The sequence below is a fragment of the Mustelus asterias genome, chromosome 3 (genome assembly GCF_964213995.1).
Source record: "Mustelus asterias chromosome 3, sMusAst1.hap1.1, whole genome shotgun sequence".
NCBI classification, from domain to species: Eukaryota; Metazoa; Chordata; class Chondrichthyes; order Carcharhiniformes; family Triakidae; genus Mustelus; species Mustelus asterias.
The window spans coordinates 8,099,504-8,123,010 of NC_135803.1; the positions used below are offsets into that span (position 1 = coordinate 8,099,504).

At 46.3% G+C, this 23,507-nt stretch overlaps 1 protein-coding gene across 2 annotated transcripts in view; it reads left to right on the top strand.

Annotated features, from left to right (window-relative positions):
• dvl3b (dishevelled segment polarity protein 3b) overlaps positions 1-23,507 on the top strand; it is a 121,342-nt gene that overhangs the window by 18,985 nt on the left and 78,850 nt on the right. For both annotated transcript variants that reach the window (XM_078204544.1, XM_078204539.1), the window contains exons 2-3: positions 15,715-15,784; positions 20,970-21,091. In XM_078204544.1, coding sequence (XP_078060670.1) covers positions 15,715-15,784; positions 20,970-21,091 — 192 coding nt within the window. The remainder of the gene's footprint in view (positions 1-15,714; positions 15,785-20,969; positions 21,092-23,507) is intronic.

Consider the following 23,507-nt stretch of genomic DNA (forward strand, 5'->3'; position numbering starts at 1 on the left):
ATAGCTGAATGTGCTGAATTCTGGCCATCGATGTGGTCCAGTGAATTAGGATTACTGTAGCCGAAATGGAAAACTGAATACTTAGCCACATTAAAGATAAATTGCCACTCCAAGGATGACTGCGCCAGAGTAGAGAGTTCACTCTGGGGAAGTGTGTTTGAGAGCCATGGATTATTTTTCTAAATTTCCAAACAAGTTTTAATGTCATCCGCATATTTCAAAACCGTACTACGCTGAATCTGCCCATCTGTGTTGTTTATATAAGCCACAAATAAAATGGGCCCGAAGGCATTCCTTGAGGGACTCCAGAAATCAAATGGATTTGATAATTGCCCACTAACAGTGACCACTTCCACACGGTCCAACAAAAATCATTTCATCCACTGGTAAAGTTTGCCCTTAATGCCCCTTGCCAATAACTTTTTCAACCTCCCCACATGTGGTACTGAATTATAGGCTTTTGAAAAATCCACGTAAACTACACCCACACCATTGGCCTGTCAACTATAGCAGTTGCATATTCCAAAAATTCAGTTAACTGTGAGGCACACCAACCCCTTGGGATGAAGCCAAACTGGTTGTCCCCAATAAGACCACACTCCTCCAAAAGGTCCAGGTGGTCTCTGCAACACAAGATTCCGTCGTTTCATAGAATGGATACATTTCCTCCTCCAGTGACTATCAATGACTTAGTTTCAGTCTATACACACAGTAATTGGTTTTCCTGCATTTATGTATTCCCGTTCCCATTTATGGCTAATCTCTTTATCAGTCCTTACTGTCCTAGCTCTGTCCTTATCTTTAAAGTGCCTCAAGCCCTTACTGGCTTCCTGCAGTATCTGATTCCTGCATGTTTAACTTTAAATAACTGTCTGTCCTGCATGTTTTAATTTCAAGTAGCTGTCAGTGCCTGCTTAATGTCTCTTTCTCAGGTAACCATTTTATGTGTCAGGTACCCATCTTTATGATTTTTCCCCACTTCAATAGTAAGCTATCTGATCTAGTCCAGGAGAAGCAGAATTCTTGCATCTGAATAGCCTTTGTTGAAGATCATTCGGAGTGATGTTTATGGTGTCCAATTGGTCAACTGTACAATGAGAGGCAACCAAGACTTGATCTAAATCTTCAACAGTACAGACCGATGAATAAAAATCCTTGAAAGTCTGAGCACATTGTTGGGGATTGTCAGTAACTCTCCCAGTTACTGGATTAAATAGTGGGCCAGTAAGGTTTTCAACTTACGATTTGGGCTTCAGATAGTTCCAGAATGGTTTACTGTCCCCATCTTCTGCAACTGTGCATTCAAAATTCAGCACCGCTTGTTGCACTGCAGATTTGAGATTATTAGCCGAAATATTATGATTAATAGGATTTTCTTCTGTGCACTCTGTCAACTCAGCTAACCACTGTTATCTCTTTGCTTCTTGTACTTGCTCTGTTTCTCAGAGTGGTTTTAATTAGTGACGCTATTTTTTTCATTGGAACACTTTCTCCTAGAGCCTTGCGATTTGCTGATTTTGATTTGATTTGATTTATTATTGTCACATGTATTAACAGACAGCGAAAAGTATTGATTCTTGCATGCTATACAGACAAAGCATACCGTTCATAGAGAAGGAAACGAGTGCAGAATGTAGTGTTACAGTCATAGCTAGGGTGTAGAGAAAGATCAACTTAATGTGAGGTACGTCCATTCATAGTCTGACAGCAGCAGGGAAGAAGCTGTTCTTGAGTCGGTTGGTACGTGACCTCAGACTTTTGTATCTTTTTCCCGATGGAAGAAGGTAGAAGAGAGAATGTCCAGGGTGCGTGGGGTCCTTAATTATGCTGGCTGCTTTGCCGAGGCAGAGGGAAGTATAGACAGAGTCAATGGATGGGAGGCTGGTTTACGTGATGGACTGGGCTTCGTTTACGACCTTCTATAGTTCCTTGCGGTCTTGGGCAGAGCAGGAGCCATACCAAGCTGTGATACAACCAGAAAGAATGCTTTCTCTGGTGCATCTGTAAAAGTTGGTGAGAGTCGTAGCGGACATGCCAAATTTCCTTAGTCTTCTGAGAAAGTAGAGGCGTTGGTGGGGCTTTCTTAACTATAGTGTCGGCATGGGGGACCAGGACAAGTTGTTGGTGATCTGGACACCTAAAAACCTGAAGTCCTCGACCCTTTCTACTTTGTCCCCGTTGATGTAGACAGGGGCATGCTCTCCTTTACGCTTCCTGAAGTCGATGACAATCTCCTTCATTTTGTTGACATTGAAGGAGAGATTATTGTTGCTGCACCAGTTCACCAGATTCTCTATCTCATTCCTGTGCTCGGTCTCGTCATTGTTTGAGATCCGACCCGAGATGGTAGTGTCGTCAGCAAACTTGAAAATTGAATTGGAGGGGAATTTGGCCGCACAGTCATAGGTGTATCAGGAGTCATTGTGTCCAGACATCAGCGATGGATTACACGAGAGCACTACAGTCCAATCTTTGTCTTGCAAAGGTCCTTAAAAATAATCTCAATCACCATTCACATGGTCAAGTTTTGAAAATTTGGCACTTTTGTGCCTTAACTCCGAGTTAAGGTTGATCGATATGATGTTGTGATCTGAGTCTCCAAGCGGTTCAAGGATTGCAATGGAAACAACACCAGCCAGGTCAGAAACGAAAACCAGATCTAATACAGCATCTCCCCGAGTCGCTTAATTGACATGCTGTGTAAATCCACATCAAGAACGGCATCCGTCAGATCATCATAAGATCTCCCAGTCACTAGCTGGTAGATTGAAGTCACCCGCAACGATTGGAAACTCTGTTTCTTGATCATCATAGAATCATAGAATCCCTACAGTGCAGAAGGAGGCCATTCGGCCCATCGAGTCTGCACCGACCACAATCCCACCCAGGCCCTACCCCCACATATTTTACCCGCTAATCCCTCTAACCTACACATCCCAGGACTCTAAGGGGCAATTTTTTAACCTGGCCAATCAACCTAACCCGCACATCTTTGGACTGTGGGAGGAAACCGGAGCACCCGGAGGAAACCCACGCAGACACAAGGAGAATGTGCAAACTCCACACAGACAGTGACCCGAGCCGGGAATCGAACCCGGGACCCTGGAGCTGTGAAGCAGCAGTGCTAACCACTGTGCTACCGTGCCGCCCAAATCATCCACAACACCAAATCAGCTCTGCCATGTGATATGACTTTCTTGTGTCGAATTAGGCCATCAGGAAACTGTTATAAAAGAGTAACAGTGGCCCAACTGACTCTTCAAATCCAACGTCATTCATCCGTAAACAAGATAATGAGATCAAATTGCTTCTAACATAAAGCAACGCCCCTCCTCCGCGTTGATCAATTCGATCCTTCTAAAGCAACAATCAGATGGCCTAGCACACACAGCATCAGATAACTGAGGGAGTTCCCATCAGCCGGTCACTCCTGCAAAAGCAGGTCTCAGGACAGTTAAAATTTAACAAATGCAATTTGTGATAAATATTTTGAGCATTAATAACAAGGATTTTTAAACCCCGATCAGCATTTGCTCATTTCCCCTATCAGTCATTTCCAAGAGCGGTCACAAACCCGTTTCCCAACATTCACTTGACAGGATTTCCAAATCTGCCCTTCATCACGGACACTCTAACTTCCCTTTCCACCTGTTCTCTCGCTCTCCTGTAGAGGTCATATAAAAGCTTACCATCCTTTGCAAAAACAAATCACTCCAACCTTGGCGGACTGGGGCGCACATCAATATTCGGGAGACTGGTACCTTCTCTCCTCGCTCAGTCAAAACCAGCACGCAATGCCCGACAGTTAAATTGGGTCAGAAAAGTAGCTTGAAGTGCTCGAGGGATATTTCCAGATCTTTTTCCCAGTTTCCCATCATTGTTAGTGGGAGAGCTGGTGGGGACAGGTCTGTCACTGTATAACACTGGGGTACAGTACTGGTGGGGACAGGTCTGTCAGTGTATAACACTGGTGTACAGTACTGGTGGGGACAGGTCTGTCAGTGTATAACACTGGGATACAGTACTGGTGGGGACAGGTCTGTCACTGTATAACACTGGGGGACAGTACTGGTGGGGACGGGTCTGTCACTGTACAACACTGGGGTACAGTACTGGTGGGGACAGGTCTGTCACTGTATAACACTGGGATACAGTACTGGTGGGGACAGGTCTGTCACTATAACACTGGGGTACAGTACTGGTGGGGACGGGTCTGTCACTGTACAACACTGGGGTACAGTACTGGTGGGGACAGATCTGTCACTGTATAACACTGGGGTACAGTATTGGTGGGGACAGGTCTGTCAGTGTATAACACTGGGATACAGTACTGGTGGGGACAGGTCTATCACTGTATAACACTGGGGTACAGTACTGGTGGGGACGGGTCTGTCACTGTACAACACTGGGGTACAGTACTGGTGGGGACAGGTCTGTCACTGTATAACACTGGGATACAGTACTGGTGGGGACAGGTCTGTCACTGTATAACACTGGGGTACAGTACTGGTGGGGACGGGTCTGTCACTGTACAACTCTGGGGTACAGTACTGGTGGGGATGGGTCTGTCACTATAGCACTGGGGTATTGTACTGGTGGGGACGGGTCTGTCACTGTATAACACTGGGGTACAGTACTGGTGGGGACAGATCTGTCTCTGTATAACACTGGGGTACAGTATTGGTGGGGACGGGTCTGTCACTCTATAGCACTGGGGTACAGTACTGGTGGGGATGGGTCTGTCACTGTATAACACTGGGGTACAGTACTGGTGGGGATGGGTCTGTCACTGTATAACACTGGGGCACATTACTGGTGGGATGGGTCTCACTGTATAATACTGGGGTACAGTACTGGTGGGGACGGGTCTGTCACTATAACACTGGGGTACAGTACTGGTGGGGACAGATCTGTCACTGTATAACACTGGGGTACAGCACTGGTGGGGATTTGTCTGTCACTGTATAGCACTGGGGTACAGTACTGGTGGGGACGGGTCTGTCACTGTATAACACTAGGATACAGGGTTGATATGTGATGGGTTATTTGTAATGTTTCCTGTCGTGTAGTTATATCTGCACTGAGTAAGTTCAGAACCAATCACTAACACCACTGAGACCTTTTATGCCAATGAGCATCTTAGCAAAGCCTTGGAATTGTCGTGCAATCATTTACTGACTGATCACACAAACCATCACCCTGAATGCTTCAATCAGTAAAAATCAGTTAATGATGAGCATCCAACTGTTTTGTTCCCGTTTTCTACATTCTAATTGTATTGGCTGGATGCTGGGACGTGGAGCCATAAACACTGACTCGTCAATGGCCCATTTGTCCTCTGAGGGAGCACAGTGAGTGTCGACAGGTTGTTCAACTGTGGCAGGCATCACTTCTGGCCTGACACTTAGACTAGATGTTGGAGTAAGACCCGGAGTGGGAAGCATGCCTTATTGTTTTTGCCTCTGTCCTTCGGAAAGCAATGGCACTGAGGCAAATTGCTGCATTGCCAGAAATGCCACCTTTCAGATGAGATGTTTGACATCTTTCTTGGGTCAGCATTAATGACACCAAAGTTCCATTTAGTGGTAAAGTGGATGAACCTGGTGTTCTGGTAAATCCTTATCCCTCAATCAGCATCACTCAGAGTAGATTCTCTGGTCAATTATTGGCTGCCATGTTTCCCACATTACAGCGGTGACTCCACATCAAAAGAAAAGCAATTTGGCCATCCTAACCTCATGATGCTGCATTAATGTCAGCCGCCTTAAAATCAGTAAAAGCTGGAAATACCCAGCCGGTCAGGCAGCAAGTGTAGTGAGAAACAGAGCCTTTCGGGTTGATGATCTTTCTTTGGAACAGTTCACCCTCACCTATTGTATAAAACACTGGTGAGGCCAAAATTGGAGTATTGTGTGCCATTCTGGTCATCATATTCCAGGAAGAATGTAATTGCTCTGGAGAGAGTGCAGAGGAGGTCTATAAGAATGTTGCCAGGGCTTGGAAAGTGTAGCCATGAGGAGGGATTGGATAGGTTGGGGTTATTTTCCTTGAAACAAAGAAGGCTGAGGGTGACTTGTCAGAGGTGTACAAAATTATGAGGGGAAGAGATCGAGTGAACAGGATGAAATTATTCCCCTTGGTGAAGAATTCTAGAACCAAGGGACATAGATTCAAGATAAGTGGCAGAAGGTGTAGAGGGGACTCGAGGAAGAACCTTTTTACGCAGAGGGTGGTGGGTGTCTGGAATTCGCTGCCTGAGTTGGTGATGGAGTTGGAGACCCTAAACTCTTTTAAAAAGTTCCTGGATCTGCACCTTAAGTGTTGCAAGCTACAGGGCTGTGGGCCGGTTGCAGGAAGGGGGGGGATTAGAAAGGGCACCTGGGTGTCCTCAGGCTGGCATGGACAAGATGGGCCAAATGGCCTCCTTCTGTGCTGTAATGTTTCTGTGGTTCTATCAAAAAAAAATCTGTTGTTGTCAGTCTTCAAAGATCAATAGTCCCACAGCACCGACAGTTTTCTGTTCCTCGGTGCTCAGTAAAAAACAATGTCAGAAACACAAAAAAACTCCAGGTGCATTGGTTCTCTGGAGAGGAAAATGGAAAGAATGGGGTTAATGTTTCAGCCGTAGACCCTTTTGATCTAATCTGAGCAAGGTTAGATTAGTGGTGTGCAGCGGTAATGAAATGTTATGAGGGAGACCCCTTCATTGTAACATTCCCCACTACTCTCCACCCCAGCGCTCCAGCAATCCCCCGTCAGACAGCTGCTCCTTTCACCCGCGGAGAGTGACACTGGCTTTTTAAAATGCAGTCAGTCTGGAGTGGCTGCGACGGAGAGCTGAGGCTCCCTATTGACACACTCGATGGAACTATAATGATTGAACTGACTTATCGTGATGCCAGATGGTTTGAGGATGGTACAGTGCTCCGCACACTGACAATCGAACCCTGCTCCACAAGAGGCTGCAGCCGCCCCTGTTCTCATTAAACACGCTGACCACGAACGGTTTTGTTCATCTGGTTACCAGCAGGATATTGTCTCCGTGCAGGCCAACCCCTGACCTGTGAATTAATAAAAACATAAGAAATAGAAGCAGGAGGAGGTCACGTGTCCCTTCGAGACAGCTCCAACCTCTTCTCCATCAACAACACTTTCTCAACCGATCCCTATATCCCTTGTTTATCTTTGTGTCTAAAAATCTGAACAATCTTAATCTTCCACAGCCCCGGTGGCACGGTGGTTAGCACTGCTGCCTCAGCGCCAGGGACCCGGGTTCAATTCTCGGCCTCGGGTCACTGTGTGTATGGAGTTTGCACATTCTCCCCGTGTCTGTGTGGAGCTTGCTCCGGGTGCCCCAGTTTCCTCCCACAGTCCTAAGATGTGCAGGGGATTGGACATGCTAAATTGTACCTTAGTGTCAGAGAGACTAGCTAGGGTAAATGCATGGGGTTATAGGGATAGGTCCTGGGTGAGATTGTGGTCGTTGCAGACTCAATGGGTTGAATAGCCTCCTTCACTGTAAGCTTCTATGATTCCAAAATCACGCAAGCCTCTGAAGAAATGTCTCCTCATCTCAGTCTTCAATGCTCTCCTCCTGAGAATGTCACCCTGATTTCTAGATTTTTCAGCCAAGGGGATAAGGTCTCTCAGCACCTCCCTATCAAGCTTTTTAAGAGCTGTTTCAATGAGATTACCCCTCCTACTCCGAAACCTCAGAAAATGTAGACCCTTTCCACTCAATGTGGAACGTGCTATCGCATGGAGGTTGGGGAGGTGCTGACGTAGTGGTATTGTCACTAGACTACTCATCGAGGGACCCAGGGTAATGCTCTGGGGACCAGGGCTCGAATCCCATCATGGCAGATGGTGAAATTTGAATTCAATAAAAACCTGGAATTAAGAGTCTAACGATGACTGTGAAACTATTGTCGATTGTTGTAAAAACCCATCTGGTTCACTCATGTCGTTTAGGGAAGGAAATCTGCCATCCTTACCTGGTCTGGCCTACATGTGACTCCAGAGCCACGGCAACGTGAGTTGACTTAAGTGCATAAAAATTTCAAGTGTAATTAAGGATGGGCCAACCAGTGATCGGTGTTGGTGCCTTTTAATGGGAAACTGGATGAAGAAGGAACGGGTGGGCTGACGAATGGCAGATGGAGTTTAATTTAGCTAAATGTGAGGTGATGTATTTTGGTAGATTGAACCAGGGCAGGACTTAAGCAGTTAATGGTAGGGCGTTGGGGGGAGTTATAGAATAAAGAGATCTAGGGGTACATGTTTATAGCTCCTTGAAAGTGGAGTCACAGGTGGACAGAGTGGTGAAGAAGGCATTCGGCATGCTTGGTTTCATTGGTCAGAACATTGAATGCAGGAGTTGGGACATCTTGTTGAAGTTGTACAAGACATTGGTAAGGTCACATTTGGAATACTGTGTGCAATTCTGGTCACCCTATTATAGAAAGGATGTTATTAAACTAGAAAGAGTGCAGAAAAGATTTACTAGGATGCTACCGGGACTTGATGGTTTGAGTTATAAGGAGAGGATGGATAGACTGGGACTTTTTTCTCTGGAGCGTAGAAGGCTGTGGGGTGATCTTATAAAATAATGAGGGGCCTAGATCAGCTAGATAGTCAATATCTTTTCCCAAAGGTAGGGGAGTCTAGAACTAGAGGGCATAGGTTTAAGGTGAGAGGGGAGAGATACGAAAGTGTCCAGAGGGGCAATTTTTTCACATGGGGGTGGTGAGTGTCTGGAACAAGCTGCCAGAAGTAGTAGTAGAGGCGGGTACAATTTTGTCTTTTAAAAAGCATTTAGACAGTTACATGGGTAAGATGGGTATAGAGGGATATGGGCCAAATGCAGGCAATTGGGATTAGCTTAGGGGTTTAAAAAAAAGAGCAGCATGGACAAGTTGGGCCGAAGGGCCTGTTTCCATGCTGTAAACCTCCACATCGTAAACCTCTATGACAGGATAAGGCCAAAGTGCCTGTGAAGAGGCTGAAATAAAGCATGAACACCAACCTAGACCTGATAGGCCAGGTGTCCTGTTTCTCCTCTATATCTTCTATCTGCTGTTACAAAGGGAATGGAGGATAAAAGCAGAGGAAACTTGCAACTACTGTACAAGGCATTGGTCCAGAGGAGTTTCACAAGAATGATCACAAGAATGAAAGGTTTGTCACATGAGGAACGGTTGAGGAGTCTGGGTCTGTACTCAGTGGAGTTTAGAAGGATGAGGGGGGATCTAATTGAAACTTACAGAATACTGTGAGGCCTGAATAGAGTGGACATGGGGAGGATGTGGGAGAGACTGGAACTCGAGGGCACAACCTTGGAGTGAAGGGACGCTCCTGTAAAACTGAGATGAGGAGGAATTTCTTCAGCCAGAGGTGGTGAATCTGTGGAACTCTTTGCTGCAGAAGGCTGTGGAGGGCAGGTCATTGAGTGGCTTTAAGACAGAGACAGATAGGTTCTTGATTAATAAGGGGATCAAGGGTTACGGGGAGAAGGCAGGAGAACGGGGATAAGAATCATGTCAGCCATGATTGGCGGAGCAGACTCAATGGGCCGAATGGCCTAATTCTGCTCTTATATCTTATGGTCTTATGGAGACCACGTCTGCATACAGATTTGGTGTCCTTACTCGGAGAGGTATATTTCAGTGGAGACAGTTCAGTTGACTTCTGGATGGGTTTGTCTTGTGAGGAATGGTTGAGCAGTTTTGGCCTGCACTGATTGGAATTTTGAAGAATGCAAGGTGATCTTATTGAAACATATAAGACTGTGAGAGAGCTTGACAGGGTAGAGGCTGACATTATGTTTCCCCTTGTTATGGAATCTGGAACTACGGGTATACTAAGTAGTCATCCATTTAAGATAGAGATAAGGAGGAATTTCCTCTTTCAGGGGGTAGTTAATCTTTGGAATCCTCCCCTGGAGATTTGAGAAGCTGCAGTGTTGAAACCTAATGCACCAAATTCTCAGTGTGTGACAGACCTGCCTGCCTGAAATATGCCATGGCATCTCACAGCATCTCGATTCAGACTAGAGCCAAGCTCCTGCCAATTATTCCCCGTGTGGAGGAGGAGTGGGTGAAGTGAGGATAGAATTAGGCAGCAGACAAAGAAGTTGCAATTATATAAGCACATTGCTGGTTTCTGAGTCAGATGTTGTGGGCTCCGATCCCTGCATGCCCAGATACTTTGAGCACAAAATCCAGACAGACACTTGAAGTGAGTATCTGTGACATGCTGCCCTGCCAGCTGTATGTTGTCTTTGGTGATGAGACATTAAAACTATATTCCTTGTCCCCTCTGGTAAATGTACAAGTAAAGTAAAAGTAAAGTTTATTTATTAGTCACAAGTAAGGCTTGCATTAACACTGCAATGAAGTTACTGTGAAATTCCCCTAGATCCCATGGTATAATTTTCAAGAGGATGAGGGCAGTTCTCACCACTGTCCTGACCAATATTTATCCTTTAGAAAGATCACTAAAAAAGATCATCCGGTCATTATTCCATTGCTATTTGTGGGATCTTGCTGTGTGTAGTTTGGCTGTTGCCTATCCTACGTTACCATTGACTACACTTGGAAAGTCCTTATTTAGCTGTAAAGCTTTGGGAATCCTGTGGTTGTGTAAGGCCTGTTTCAATGCAAGAACATTTTTCACCTTCCATATACTCGGGGCATCCCAAAAAGACTTCCCAGTCGATGAATTAGTCTGCCAGGCAGTCATCGACTGATGTCAAGCAAGAAGCCGATTGTGAGCTCAAGAACACAACAGTCAGTGAGGTAAAGGAGCAGTTGATCTGTTTGCAGTGCTATAGGTTGAAGGATCAATGTTGACTGGGACACTGGGAGAACTCTGTTCTTGTTTGAATAGAACCAAAGGATTGTTTACATCCCCCTAAGAAGGCACGGTGCCACAGTGGTTAGCACTGCTACCTCACTATGCCAGGGACCCGGGTTCAATTCCAGCCTCAGGTGACTGTCTATGTGGAGTTTGCACATTCTCCCCGTGTCTGAGTGGGTTCCTCCGGGTGCTCCGGTTTCCTCCCACACTCCGGTTTCCTCCCACAGTCCAAAGATGTGCAGGTTAGGCTGATTGACCAAGCTAAATTGCCATTTAGTGTCAGGGGAACTAGCAGGGTAAATATGAGGGGTTACAGAGATGGGGCCTGAGTAGGATTGTTGTCAATGCAGCCTTGTTGGGCCGAATGGCCTCCTCCTGCACTGTAGGGATTCTATGAAGTCAGACAGGACCTTGTTGCAACCGAATGGTGGCACTAAGCTCCGATAATACATCACTTCCTCAGTGCTGTGCCCCAATCGTGTGGGGAAGAAGTGTGAAATTGTCAGTGTAACGAGCAAAATAAAATGCTGCAAACCAATATTTGCTCTGTAACAACCCGTTCAAATTGGAAGAAATCAAATTGCAGCGATTAGTGGTCTGTGGTGAGAACTGATTCTACCACAATTTCCTGCCATGGTGTCTCTGCCTCTGTACCACTTCCTGTCTCCTCTCTGCTGTTAGGCAATCTGAAGAGGGTTTCTTTTTTCCTTCCTGAAAGGCAGTCTTTATCTGAATAACTGCAATGATGCACACACCCAGTTTGTGTGTCTGTTGGCTTTGGCTGATGTTCGACTATCATTTGAGAGAGCGTCGGGGTCAGTCAGGACACTAAACTGTGGCACACCGGTTTCCCCCCTCCCAATTACTTCCCTCTCCCATTCTCATTTCATTAGTTTTTTTTCCCCCTTAAATCAAAGTGTAGGAAACTGATCTGGTATCCAAGCTCCCTCAATATTGGAGCAAGACTGGGAATAGTAATTCAGATCTTCAATTCAGGAGATAGAACTAACCTTGGTGTGAGAAACAAACCGGATAGCAGAAAGCAGTTCAGTTTGGAGATGGGAAACAGAGTGAGAATCATCTTAAAGTTTATTTATTAGTGTCACAAATGGGCTCACATTAACACTGCAATGAAGTTACTGTGAAAATTCCCCCAGTCGCCACACACCAGCGCCTGTTCGGGTACACGAGGGAGAATTTAGCACGGCCAATGCACCTAACCAGCACGGTCTTTCGGACTGTGGGAGAAAACCGGAGCACCCGGAGGAAACCCATGCAGACATGGGGAGAATGTGCAGACAGTGACTCAAGCCAGGAATCAAACCCAGGTTCCTGGTGCTGTGATGCAGCAGTGCCAACCACTGTGGCACCGTGCCGACCATGGATTCCTACATGGAAAGTTCTGTTCAGCCGATCTTACCTAACTCTGAGAGCAGAAAATTGCAATGTTGTAGATGTGGTACATGTACAACAACAACTTGTATTTATATAACATCTTTAAAGTAATAGAATAACTGAATGTGCTTCACTGGAGTGTTATCCGAAAGAATAAATTTGACACTGAGCCATATCAGGAGACGTTAGAACGTTTGACCAAAAGCTTGATCAATTCGGGAGGTTTTAAACAGCAGGGTGCATAACAAACTGGATAGGAGCAGGAATTTGCACGTTCTCCCCGTGTCTGCGTGGGTTTCCTCCAGGTGCTCCGGTTTGCTCCCACAGCCCAAAGATGTGCGGGTTAGGTGCATTGGCCATGCTAAATTGCCCCTTAGTGTCATGCGTAGGTTAGAGGGATTAGCGGGGTAAATGTGTGGGTTTACAGGTAAAGGGCCTGTGTGGGATTGTTGTTGGTGCAGACTCGATGGACCAAATGACCTCCTTCCGCACAGTAGGGTTTCTATGATTCTATGAATGGCCTCTTTCTCTGTCATAACACCACAGAAATATATACTTGAATTGGAAGCAATTCAGGGAAGATTCACTCGGCTGAATCCTAGGATGAAGCAATTGCTTTAAGAGGAAAGGTTGAGAGGGTTAGAGTTTATCAGAATGTGAGGTGATCTTATTGAAACATATCCCATTCTGAGTGGGCTTGACGTGGTAGATGCTGTGGGGAAACCTAGAACTCAGGAGAATAGTTTGCAAGCAAGTGTTCTCCCATTGTCCAAAGATGTGCGGGTTAGGTTGATTGCCCAGGCTAAAATTGCCCCGTAGTGTCCTAAAATGAGTAGATTAGAGGGATTAGCGGGTAAAATATGTAGGGATATGGGGGTAGGGCCTGGGTGGGATTGTGGTCGGTGCAGACGCGATGGGCCAAATGGCCTCTTTCTGTACTGTAGGGTTTCTATGATTTTTATGATTTAAGACTGAGATGAGAAGAAATTTATTCTCAGAGGGCCGTTAGTTTTAGTCTTTTCCCAGAGGGTAGTGTAGGCTGGGTCATTGAATGTATATCCAAGGCTGAGTTAGAAACGTTTTTGATCGGCAAAGGGAGTCCAGGTTTGGGGACACACAGGAAAGTGGAACTAAGGCTACAATCTGATTGGCCATGATCTTATTGAATGACAGAGCAGACTTGATGGGCTGAATGGACTGCACCTGGACCTTTACTTGTTCCAAATGGATTAGTGTCAGTCACAAATTAATGCCATTTGAACCATCCAAACATCCATGTGTTGCAACTCTAATGGAAAAACAGAAAATGCTGGAAATACTCAGCAGATTAGGCAGCCCCTGTGGAGAATGAAACAGATACTTAGCACATCAGGCCAATGACTTCTCGCCAGAACTCGTGAAAGGTCAAGGGGGATAGGATCTGGTTGGGATTATGGTCAGTGCAGGCTCGATGGGCTGAATGGTCTCCTGCACTATAGGTGTTCTATGATTCTAACCCAAAAACATCAACTCTGTTTTCCTCTCCACAATTGCTGCCCGACCTGCTGGATATTTGCAGCAATTTCTGTTTTTAATCCAGGTTTCCAGGAATCGCAGTATCTTGTTTGTGTATCGCTGCCTTTCTACCTGTGTCACACTGAGTACACGCTGTTCCCAACCCAGCTGTAAATTGGTCTTGTACTGTTACCTGGATCAGTAGATTGTTTGGGTTCAAGTTCCACATCCAGAGACTTGAACCCATCATCAAAGAAAGAAAGAACATAGTCAGCAAACAGTGCAGCTTTCCCTCAGTACTGCACCAGAGAGTCCACCAGGTTTATGTGTTTGAATCAACAACCTTATTTACAGATCCCCGACATCGGCAGAGCGGGTGAATAGGAAAGTAAAGAAGGCAAATGGGACATTGGTTTTCACCACTCATGGCATAGAGTATAAGAACAAGGAGGTAATGTTGGAGTTGCATAGAATGTTGGTTAGGCCAGAGCTGGAGTACTGAGTTCTGGCTGGCACAGTGGTTGGCACTGCTGCCTCACTGTGCCAGAGACCCGGGTTCGATTCCCGGCTTGGGTCACTGTCTGTGCGAAGTCTGCACATTCTCCCCGTATCTGTGTGGGTTTCCTCCAGATGCTTTGGTTTCCTCCCACAGTCTTCTGAAAGACGTGCCAGTTAGGTGCATTGGCCAAGCTAAATTGCCCCTCAGTGTACCCGAACAGGCGCGCAGCGGAGTGTGGCGACTAGGGAATTTTCTCAGTAACTTCATTGTAGCGTTAATGTAAGCCTTACTTGTGACACTAATAAAAACTCTATAGGAAGGATGCGATCGCAGTAGAGGGGGTACAGAGGAAGTTCACCAGGATGTTGGCTGGGATGGAGCATTTGAACTATAAGGAGAGACTGGATAGGCTTGGATTGTTTGCTTTAGAGCAGAGAAGGCCGAGGGGGGACATGATTGAGGTGTATAAGATTATGAGGGAAATGGACAATGTGGATAGGAAGGAGCGGTTCCCTTTGGTTGAGGGATCAATCACAGGGGGGCATAGTTTTAGGCCAAGGAACAGCAGATTCAGAGGGGATTTGAGAAAAATCTTTTTCACTCAGAGGGTAGTGGGAATCTGGAACGTGCTGCCTGGGAAAGTAGTGGAGGCTGGAAACCTTACAACCTTTAAAAAACTATTTGGATGAGCATCTGAAATATCATAGCATTCAAGGATATGGGACAAGTGCAGGAAAATGGGATTCTAGTGGTGGTTATTGTCTCTGCAGACTCGATGGGCCGAATGGCCTTTTCTGTGCTCTATGACCTTCTGATTCAGAGGTGAGAGCTGTACCCACTGAGAATCTCAGAATCCCCTGCAGTGCAGAAAGAGGCCACTTGGCCCCTCAAGTCTGCTTCAACTCTCCAAAAGAACATCTTCCCCGGGCCCATTCCTCTGCTCTATCCCCATAACCCCGTGCATTTACCATGGCCAAATCCACCTAACCTACACATCTTTGGAGTGTGGGAGGAAACTGGAGCACCCGGAGGAAACCCATGCAGACACAGGGAGAACGTGCAGACTCTTCACACATTGTCACTCAAGGTCGGAATTGAACCTGGGTCCCTGGCGCTGTGAGGCAGCAGTGCGAACCACTGTGCCACATCTAAGGAAGAGTTGGACAGCTGACTTGGGTGACATCGCTCAATATTCCACCCTATGGGGGAAAAATTTCTTCCCTGTTGCCTGAACAAGTTTGGGATTTTTCCTGGCTTGGAGTCATGAGGGAGGACGCAATGTATAGATTTCTGGTTTCAGCTTTCCAGGGGTAGGACTTCCTTCACTATTCCTGATCAGGAATCTCAGTGGGAGTGTCTTAAACTTGATTACTCTGTTGCTAATCGCTACCTTAACACCTTGCTGGTTCAGATAAAATGAGTGTGGTGGGGGCTTCAGTAAAACTAACACCATTTCCTTGTCCCTGCAGGGTTGTAAAGGAAGAGATTTCAGATGATAATGCCAAGTTGCCCTGCTTCAACGGTCGAGTGGTGTCATGGGTGAGTCATTCTTTCACTTCAGTTGGTTTGTGACCTCAACAATGACAATGTGCTTGGAGTGGCACAGAAAGAGGCCATTCGGCCCAGCTGGTCCATGCTGGTCTTCATGCTGCACACAAACTTTCTCCCACCTTCCTTCATCTCACCGTATCAACAAATCCCTCTGATCCATCCCCATGTACTTACCGGCTTTCACTGAAACCCACCTGTGCTATTCACCCGGGTAACTCCTTGTGGTGGTGAGATCCATATAATCACCGCCCTCTAACCTGAGAAGTTTCTCCCGAATTCCTTCACCAGATTTATTTGTGAATAGCTGCAGGGATTCTAGATGTGGGTCGTCTGTTGTAACTAACAGGTTGTAGGTGTAGAATGCAAAGTACAAAATAATAACTTGTTTGTGAACTTTGTGTTCATTGTCCTGGGCGTGTTGGTATTGGGTAGCACTCAGTGCCAGCCTTGCTTCAGACAGGTTCCCCTATTCTGTCCCAATAGCGCTGGGTTCTTGGTGTCTGCCACAGATTAGTAAAGCTCCCATTACTGTGGCCCAGTCATGAATCTCTGCTCCAAACTCGGAGAAGTGCTGCTATTGATTTGATTTGATTTGATTTATTATTGTCACCTGTATTAACATAGTGAAAAGTATTGTTTCTTGCGCGCTATACAGACAAAGCATACCGTTCATAGAGAAGGAAAGGAGAGAGTGCAGAATGTAGTGTTACAGTCATAGCTAGGGTGTAGAGAAAGGTCAACTTAATGCGGGGTAAGTCCATTCAAAAGTCTGATGGCAACAGGGAAGAAGCTGTTCTTGAGTCGGTTGGTTCGTGACCTCAGATTTTTGTATCTTTTTCCCAATGGAAGAAGGTGGAAGAGAGAATGTCCGCGGTGCGTGTGGTCCGTAATTATGCTGGCTGCTTTTCTGAGGCAGTGGGAAGTGTAGACAGAGTCAATGGATTGCACTAGTCTGAGGGTTTACACCATCCTCTGGTACCTCTGAGTGAGATTGCCGGATTAGTATCTGTGTTTTGTATCTTCACTTATGTTTTTTCCCTATTGGGAACAGTGAGAAAGGTTGGGAGGACTAGCAGGCTGAATATCATCCTGCTAAACTGTGTCGTGAGCACTCCTTCTGTGACCAACGGGTTCCGGAGTGGGACCTGAACCCGGAGCTTCTGTTGCCGAGTCAGGGATGATCCCAACTGAGCAAGAGGCCCTTCATGCTGGATTACTGAAAAGACACTGAAAAAACCTCCGAACCCCAAAGTGTTTTCCAGCGAATGAAGCCTTCCTGATGTGCAACCACTGATGGAGGAGAAATAGCAGCTGTGTGCACAGCACGATCCCACAAACAGCATTGTGATAATGAACAGATCATTTGTTTAAATGATGCTGGGAGATGAATACAGTAAGAAGTTTAACAACACCAGGTTAAAGTCCAACAGGTTTATTTGGTAGCAAAAGCCACACAAGCTTTCGGAGCTGCCAGCCCCTTCTTCAGGTGAGTGGGAATTCTGTTCACAAACAGAACTTATAAAGACACAGACTCAATTTACATGAATAATGGTTGGAATGCGAATACTTACAACTAATCCAGTCTTTAAGAAACAAAACAATGGGAGTGGAGAGAGCATCAAGACAGGCTAAAAAGATGTGTATTGTCTCCAGACAAGACAGCCAGTGAAACTCTGCAGGTCCACGCAACTGTGGGAGTTACAAATAGTGTGACATAAACCCAATATCCCGGTTGAGGCCGTCCTTGTGTGTGCGGAACTTGGCTATCAGTTTCTGCTCAGCGACTCTGCGCTGTCGTGTGTCGCGAAGGCCGCCTTGGAGAACGCTTACCCGAATATCAGAGGCCGAATGCCCGTGACCGGGGCTTAGAGGCACAAAGTGAAGGGGCTTAGAGCTTCGAAAGCTTGTGTGGCTTTTGCTACCAAATAAACCTGTTGGACTTTAACCTGGTGTTGTTAAACTTCTTACTGTGTTTACCCCAGTCCAACGCCGGCATCTCCACAGATGAATACTGGCCAGGACATCAGGAAGCTCGTCTTCAATAGCGTGCTGTGGCCTCTGCTACACCCAGCCGAAGGAGCAGATGGAACCTTGGTGCCATTTTCACCACCGTGCACACTCTCGGTCATCAAAGACGTTCAGTGCACCTGATAAAAGCAAATGACTGCGGATGCTGGAATCGGAAACCAAAAGAGAAAATGCTGGAAGATCTCAGCGGGTCTGGCAGCATCTGTTAGGAGGGAAAAGAGCTGAGAAAAATGTCAGCTCTTTTCTCTCCTTACAGATGCTGCCAGACCTGCCGAGATTATCCAGCATTTTCTCTTTTGGTTTACTGCACCTACCATCTCTGCCAGCGACAGAAGGCATGTGATAACATCTGCAAATTCCCCTACAAGTCACGCGCCATTCCGACTTCGAACTATATTAGCCAATCTCTCATCATCACTGGGTCAAAATCCTGAAGCTCCCTACCTAACAACAGCGGAAATATCATCACCACGTGGACTGCAGAGGTTCAACAAGGCAGCTCACCATCACCTTTCCAAGGGCAGCCAGGAATGGGCAATAAATGTTGGCCTTGCCAAACCATCCACATCTCCAGAATGACTTCTTTTCAGATTGTAAGCTCTTAATTTGTTTTAATTCCATGTGACATGGGGTGACCAGGGCTGAGAGAAAGTTTACAGGTTGGTATGAACTGTACATTGGGGAGTCACAGCAGTGAAGGTTACAACCTTTTCGCCTCTCAAGAGTTCATTTTGTTTAAGAGTTGAGTGCAGGATGAGAGCAGAAAACAGGACAAACAGTGGTGCAGTGTCCTGAGCAGCTTGTTAATTATCCTCGCTCAATTAGGCCACTTTCTGGAGCTAGGCTGAAGGAGCTGTTTGAACGGGAAGCTGAGGGTTAGAAAACTCCCGGTTTCTTGTCGAAGTTTCCCCAAAATGAGTGATTGTGGCTTGTAATCAGATCTGGAGCCGTCCGCATTCTTACATTACCCTTATTTTTAAACGCAAGGAGAACAAACAGCTACTTTGCAGATCAGACAGGCTGTGAAGAGTGAGTTTGGACAAGCGAATTGGAGGAAAGAATTCTCCTTTTTTTCATCCCAGAAAACTTCCAAGAGTTTAAGAGGATACGCCAAGTATGCAAATGTTGGGGTGTGAGAAGACACTGGGATGGCACAGTGGTCAGCACTGCTGCCTCACAGCGCCAGGGTTTGATTCCAGCCTCGGGTGACTGTGTAGAGTTTGTGTCTGTGTGGGTTTCCTCCAGGTGCTCCGGTTTCCTCCCACAGTTCAAAGATGTGTGGGTTAGGTTGATTGGCCGTACTAAATTGACCCTAGTGTCAGGGGGATTAGCTAGGGTAAATGCATGGGGTTACGGGGACATGGCCTGGGTGGGATTGTGGTCGGTGCAGACTCGATGGGCCAAATAGCCTCCTCCTGCACTGTAGGATTCTATGGTTCTATGAAGACGCTCACCCTTGCCACCTGTTTCCCCCATGATCAGATTTCATCAGATTTTTCATCAGATGCAACACTGGTTGGACCCGAGCTGAAGTATTGTGGCCAATTCTGAGCATCATAGTTTGGACAGGATATGAGGGTCTTGGACAGGGTGTTGAAGGGACTCATTAGAATGGCAACGGGGCTGAGGAAATTCAGTGATGTAAAGAGACTGGAGAAGCTGGGATTGTTCCTGAGAAGATTAAGGGAACGTTTAATGCAGATGTTTAGAATTCTGAAGGGCTTGATGGAGTAAATGGGGAGAATTTTCTCACTTACAGGAGAGTTGGCAATCAGAGGCTACAGATTTAAGGTAATTGCCAAAGGGGAGATAATTTTTCACAGTAAGTGTTATGATTTGGAATGCACTACCTGAAAGCAGATTCCATAGTATTTTTCCAAAGTGAATTAGATGAATACTTAATGGGAGGAGATCGCCCCCACTCTCTGGTGGAACTAATTGGATAGCTCGTTCAACGAGCCAGCACAGAAATGATGGGCCAAATGGTCTCTTGCCATGCTGTACCATTCTCCAATTAATAACATTACCCCTCTTTACTGAACATCTACCTGTTGCTATTGATATGAGCTTGCTGACTCACATTGACTCCTGGCCCTGCACTGCCTCAAATTTAAAAATCTCACCCTCGTTTTCTGATCCCTTCATGGCCTCGCCCACCACTATCTCTGGAACCTCCTCCAGCCCTGCGATCCTCCGAGATTTCTGCACTCCTTCAATTCTGAAGGAATTCTGGGCGGCACTGCTGCCTCACAGTGCCAGTGACCCGTGTTCGATTCCTGGCTTGGATCACTGTCTGTGTGGAGTTTGCATGTTCTCCCCGTGTCTGCGTGGGTTTCTTCCCGGTGCTGCAGTTTCCTCCCACGGTCCAAAGATGTGTGGTTAAGGGGGATTGGCCGTGCTAAATTGACCCTAGTTTCTTTTCCAAAAGGCATTTGGTAAGTTGTCGCATTAAGGATTAATGGCACAGTGGTTAGCACTGCTGCCTCACAGCGCCAGGGACCCAGGTTCGATTCCCGGCTTGGGTCACTGTCTGTGTGGAGTTTGCACATTGTCCCCGTGTCTGCATGGGTTTCCTCCCACAGCCTGAAAGACATGCTGGTTAGGTACATTGACCCGAACAGGCGCCAGAGTGTGGCGACTAGGGGAATTTCACAGTAACTTCACTGCAGTGTTAATGTAAGCCTTACTTGTGACTAATACATTTTTAATAAACTTTATAAAATTCTGATCTTGTGCGCATTTTTGAATTTTATGTGTCCACCGTTGGTAACCTTGCCTTGAACGGGATGAGCCCTGAGCTCTGGAATTTGCTCCTTTAACATCTTCGCCTCTCTCTCCTCCTCGTTTATGACATTAGTCATCTGTCCTCATGTCACGTTATGTGGGTCCGTGTGAAATTTTGTCTGAGGTTTGTGTGAAGCTCCTTGGGGTGTGATATTTCATTAAAAGCACTAAATAAATATTGTTCTTTAATTGCTTCCTTTCCACTCGATTGCAGCTGCATGTCCACTTTCTCCCGGTGAAACACCTGGAAGGGTCACTGTGGTAAAAGAATCATGTTAAAGTGTAGGAGGTTTCTGCTGTTTTAATGTTGGAAGCTCCTCCTGCTGTTTGGATTAATGCCGATTGCCTTCCTGTGTTACAGCTGGTGTCCGCGGAGGGTTCCCACTCAGACACTGGATCGACATGTGCGGATAGCCAGTCGGATTTGCCTCCTCCCATCGAGCGGACAGGGGGGATCGGAGACTCACGGCCACCTTCCTTCCAGTGAGTGCACCAGGCAATTCTCCACTTGGAACCAGAGCGCTGCTTGTACTTTCCTTCAGAATTTGACCAATGTGTTGAGGGTTGATGGAATTGAGTCTCTGATTTGGGGGGTGGTGGGCTGGGGATCAGAATGATCGAATCCTGGGCACAGAAGGAGGCCCAATTTGTCCCGATAAACATTTCTAATCTCTCCACATGATGGAAGCCCCTCATTCCTGGTGCTATCATTATAAACCAATGGGATGATAATGTACCTGAGTTTTTTTCATTCATTTGTGGGATGTGGGCGTTGCTGGCTGGCCAGCATTTCTTGCCCATCCCTAATTGCCCAGAGGGCAGTTGGGAGTCAACCACATTGCTGTAGCTCTGGAGTCACATGTAGGCCAGAAGAGAAAACGCTGGAAAATGTCAGCAGGTCTGGCAGCATCTGTAAGGAGAGAAAAGAGCTGACGTTTCGAGTCCAGATGACCCTTTGTCAAAGCCCAGACCAGGTAAGGATGGCAGATTTCCTTCCCTAAAGGGACATTAGTGATCCAGATGGGTTTTTCTGACAATCGACAATGGTTTCATGGGGTCATCAAAGAACAAAGAAAATTACAGCACAGGAACAGGCCCTTCAGCCCTCCAAGCCTGCACCGACCATGCTGCCCGACTTAACTAAAACCCCCTACCCTTCCGGGGACCACATCCCTCTATTCCCATCTCATTCATGTACTTGTCAAGACGCCCCTTAAAAGTCACTACCATATCTGCTTCCACTACCTCTCCCGGCAACAAGTTCCAGGCACCCACCATTCTCTGTGTAAAAAATCTGCTTTGTACATCTCTTTTAAACCTTGCCCCTCGCACCTTAAACCTATGCCCGCTATTAATTGACTCTTCCACCCTGGGAAAAAGCTTCTGACTATCCACTCTGTCCATACCTCTCATAATCTTGTAGACTTCTATCAGGTCTCCCCTCAACCTCCGTCACTCCAGTGAGAACAAACCAAGTTTCTCCAATCTCTCCTCATAGTTAATGCCCTCCATACCAGGCAACATCCTTTCTGGTAGTGTGGCGACCGGAATTGAACACTATATTCCAAGTGCAGCCTAACTAAGGTTCTATAAAGCTGCAGCATGACTTGCCAATTTTTAAACTCAATGCCCCAGCTGATGAAGACAAGCATGCCTTATGCCTTCTTGACCACCTTCTCCATCTGCGTTGCCACTTTGTGACCTGTGTAACTGTACACCCAGATCCCTTTGCCTATCAATACTCTTAAGGGTTCTGCCATTTACTGTATATTTCCCATCTGTATTAGACCTTCCAAAATGCATTACCTCACATTTGTCCGGATTAAACTCCATCTGCCATTTCTCTGCCCAAGTCTCCAACCGATCTATATCCTGCTGTATCCTCTGATGGTCCTCATCGCTATCAGCAATTCCATCGCAAACTTACTAATTAAACCGATTACATTTTCCTCCAAATATATATATATATATATATGGGGCCTCGACTAATCATACACAGAATGGGGATTATTAAATTCCACTCTTCCATTTGGAGAATTGAAATGCAGTTTTCAAACGTCTGGAAATCTGACCAGATCTGTAAACGTAACTTTGAACTTTGTCACCATAAAACCAAATCCTGTGGCTTGTGAGGCAAATTGGAACAGAGGAACAAAAACAGAAAATGCTGGAAAATCTCAGCAGGTCTGACAGCCTCTGTGGAGAGAGAATAGAGCCAAAGTTTTGAGTCAGCATGAAGCTTCATCAGAGCAGCCCCATTTAATACCTCCTCTATTGTTCCTGCCTCCTTTTTTTAAAAATCCCTAATCGGCCCGACTCTTTCATTTACTGTCCTTTTATTATTCATATGCTGAATCCTTTAAGGTTCGCTGCCAGTCTCTTTTCATGCTCTGTTCTTTCATTTTTCAATTCCACACTGGTCCGTCTATATTCAGTCTGATTCTCCATTGTATTTTCTACGCATGTCATACACTCACTGGATGACCCTTCATCAGAGCTTCAACCATGAAGTCCAAAAGACGTGCTGGTTCGGTACATTGGCCATGCTCAATTAGAATCATAGAAACCCTACAGTGCAGAAGGAGGCCATTCGGCCCATCGAGTCTGCACCGACCACAATCTCACCCAGGCCCTACCCCCACATATTTACCCGCTAATCCCTCTAACCTACACATCCCAGGACTCTAAGGGGCAATTTTTAACCTGGCCAATCAACCTAACCCGCACATCTTTGGACTGTGGGAGGAAACCGGAGCACCCGGAGGAAACCCACGCAGACACGAGGAGAATGTGCAAACTCCACACAGACAGTGACCCGAGCCGGGAATCGAACCCGGGACCCTGGAGCTGTGAAGCAGCAGTGCTAACCACTTTGCTACCGTGCCGCCCTCAGTGTACA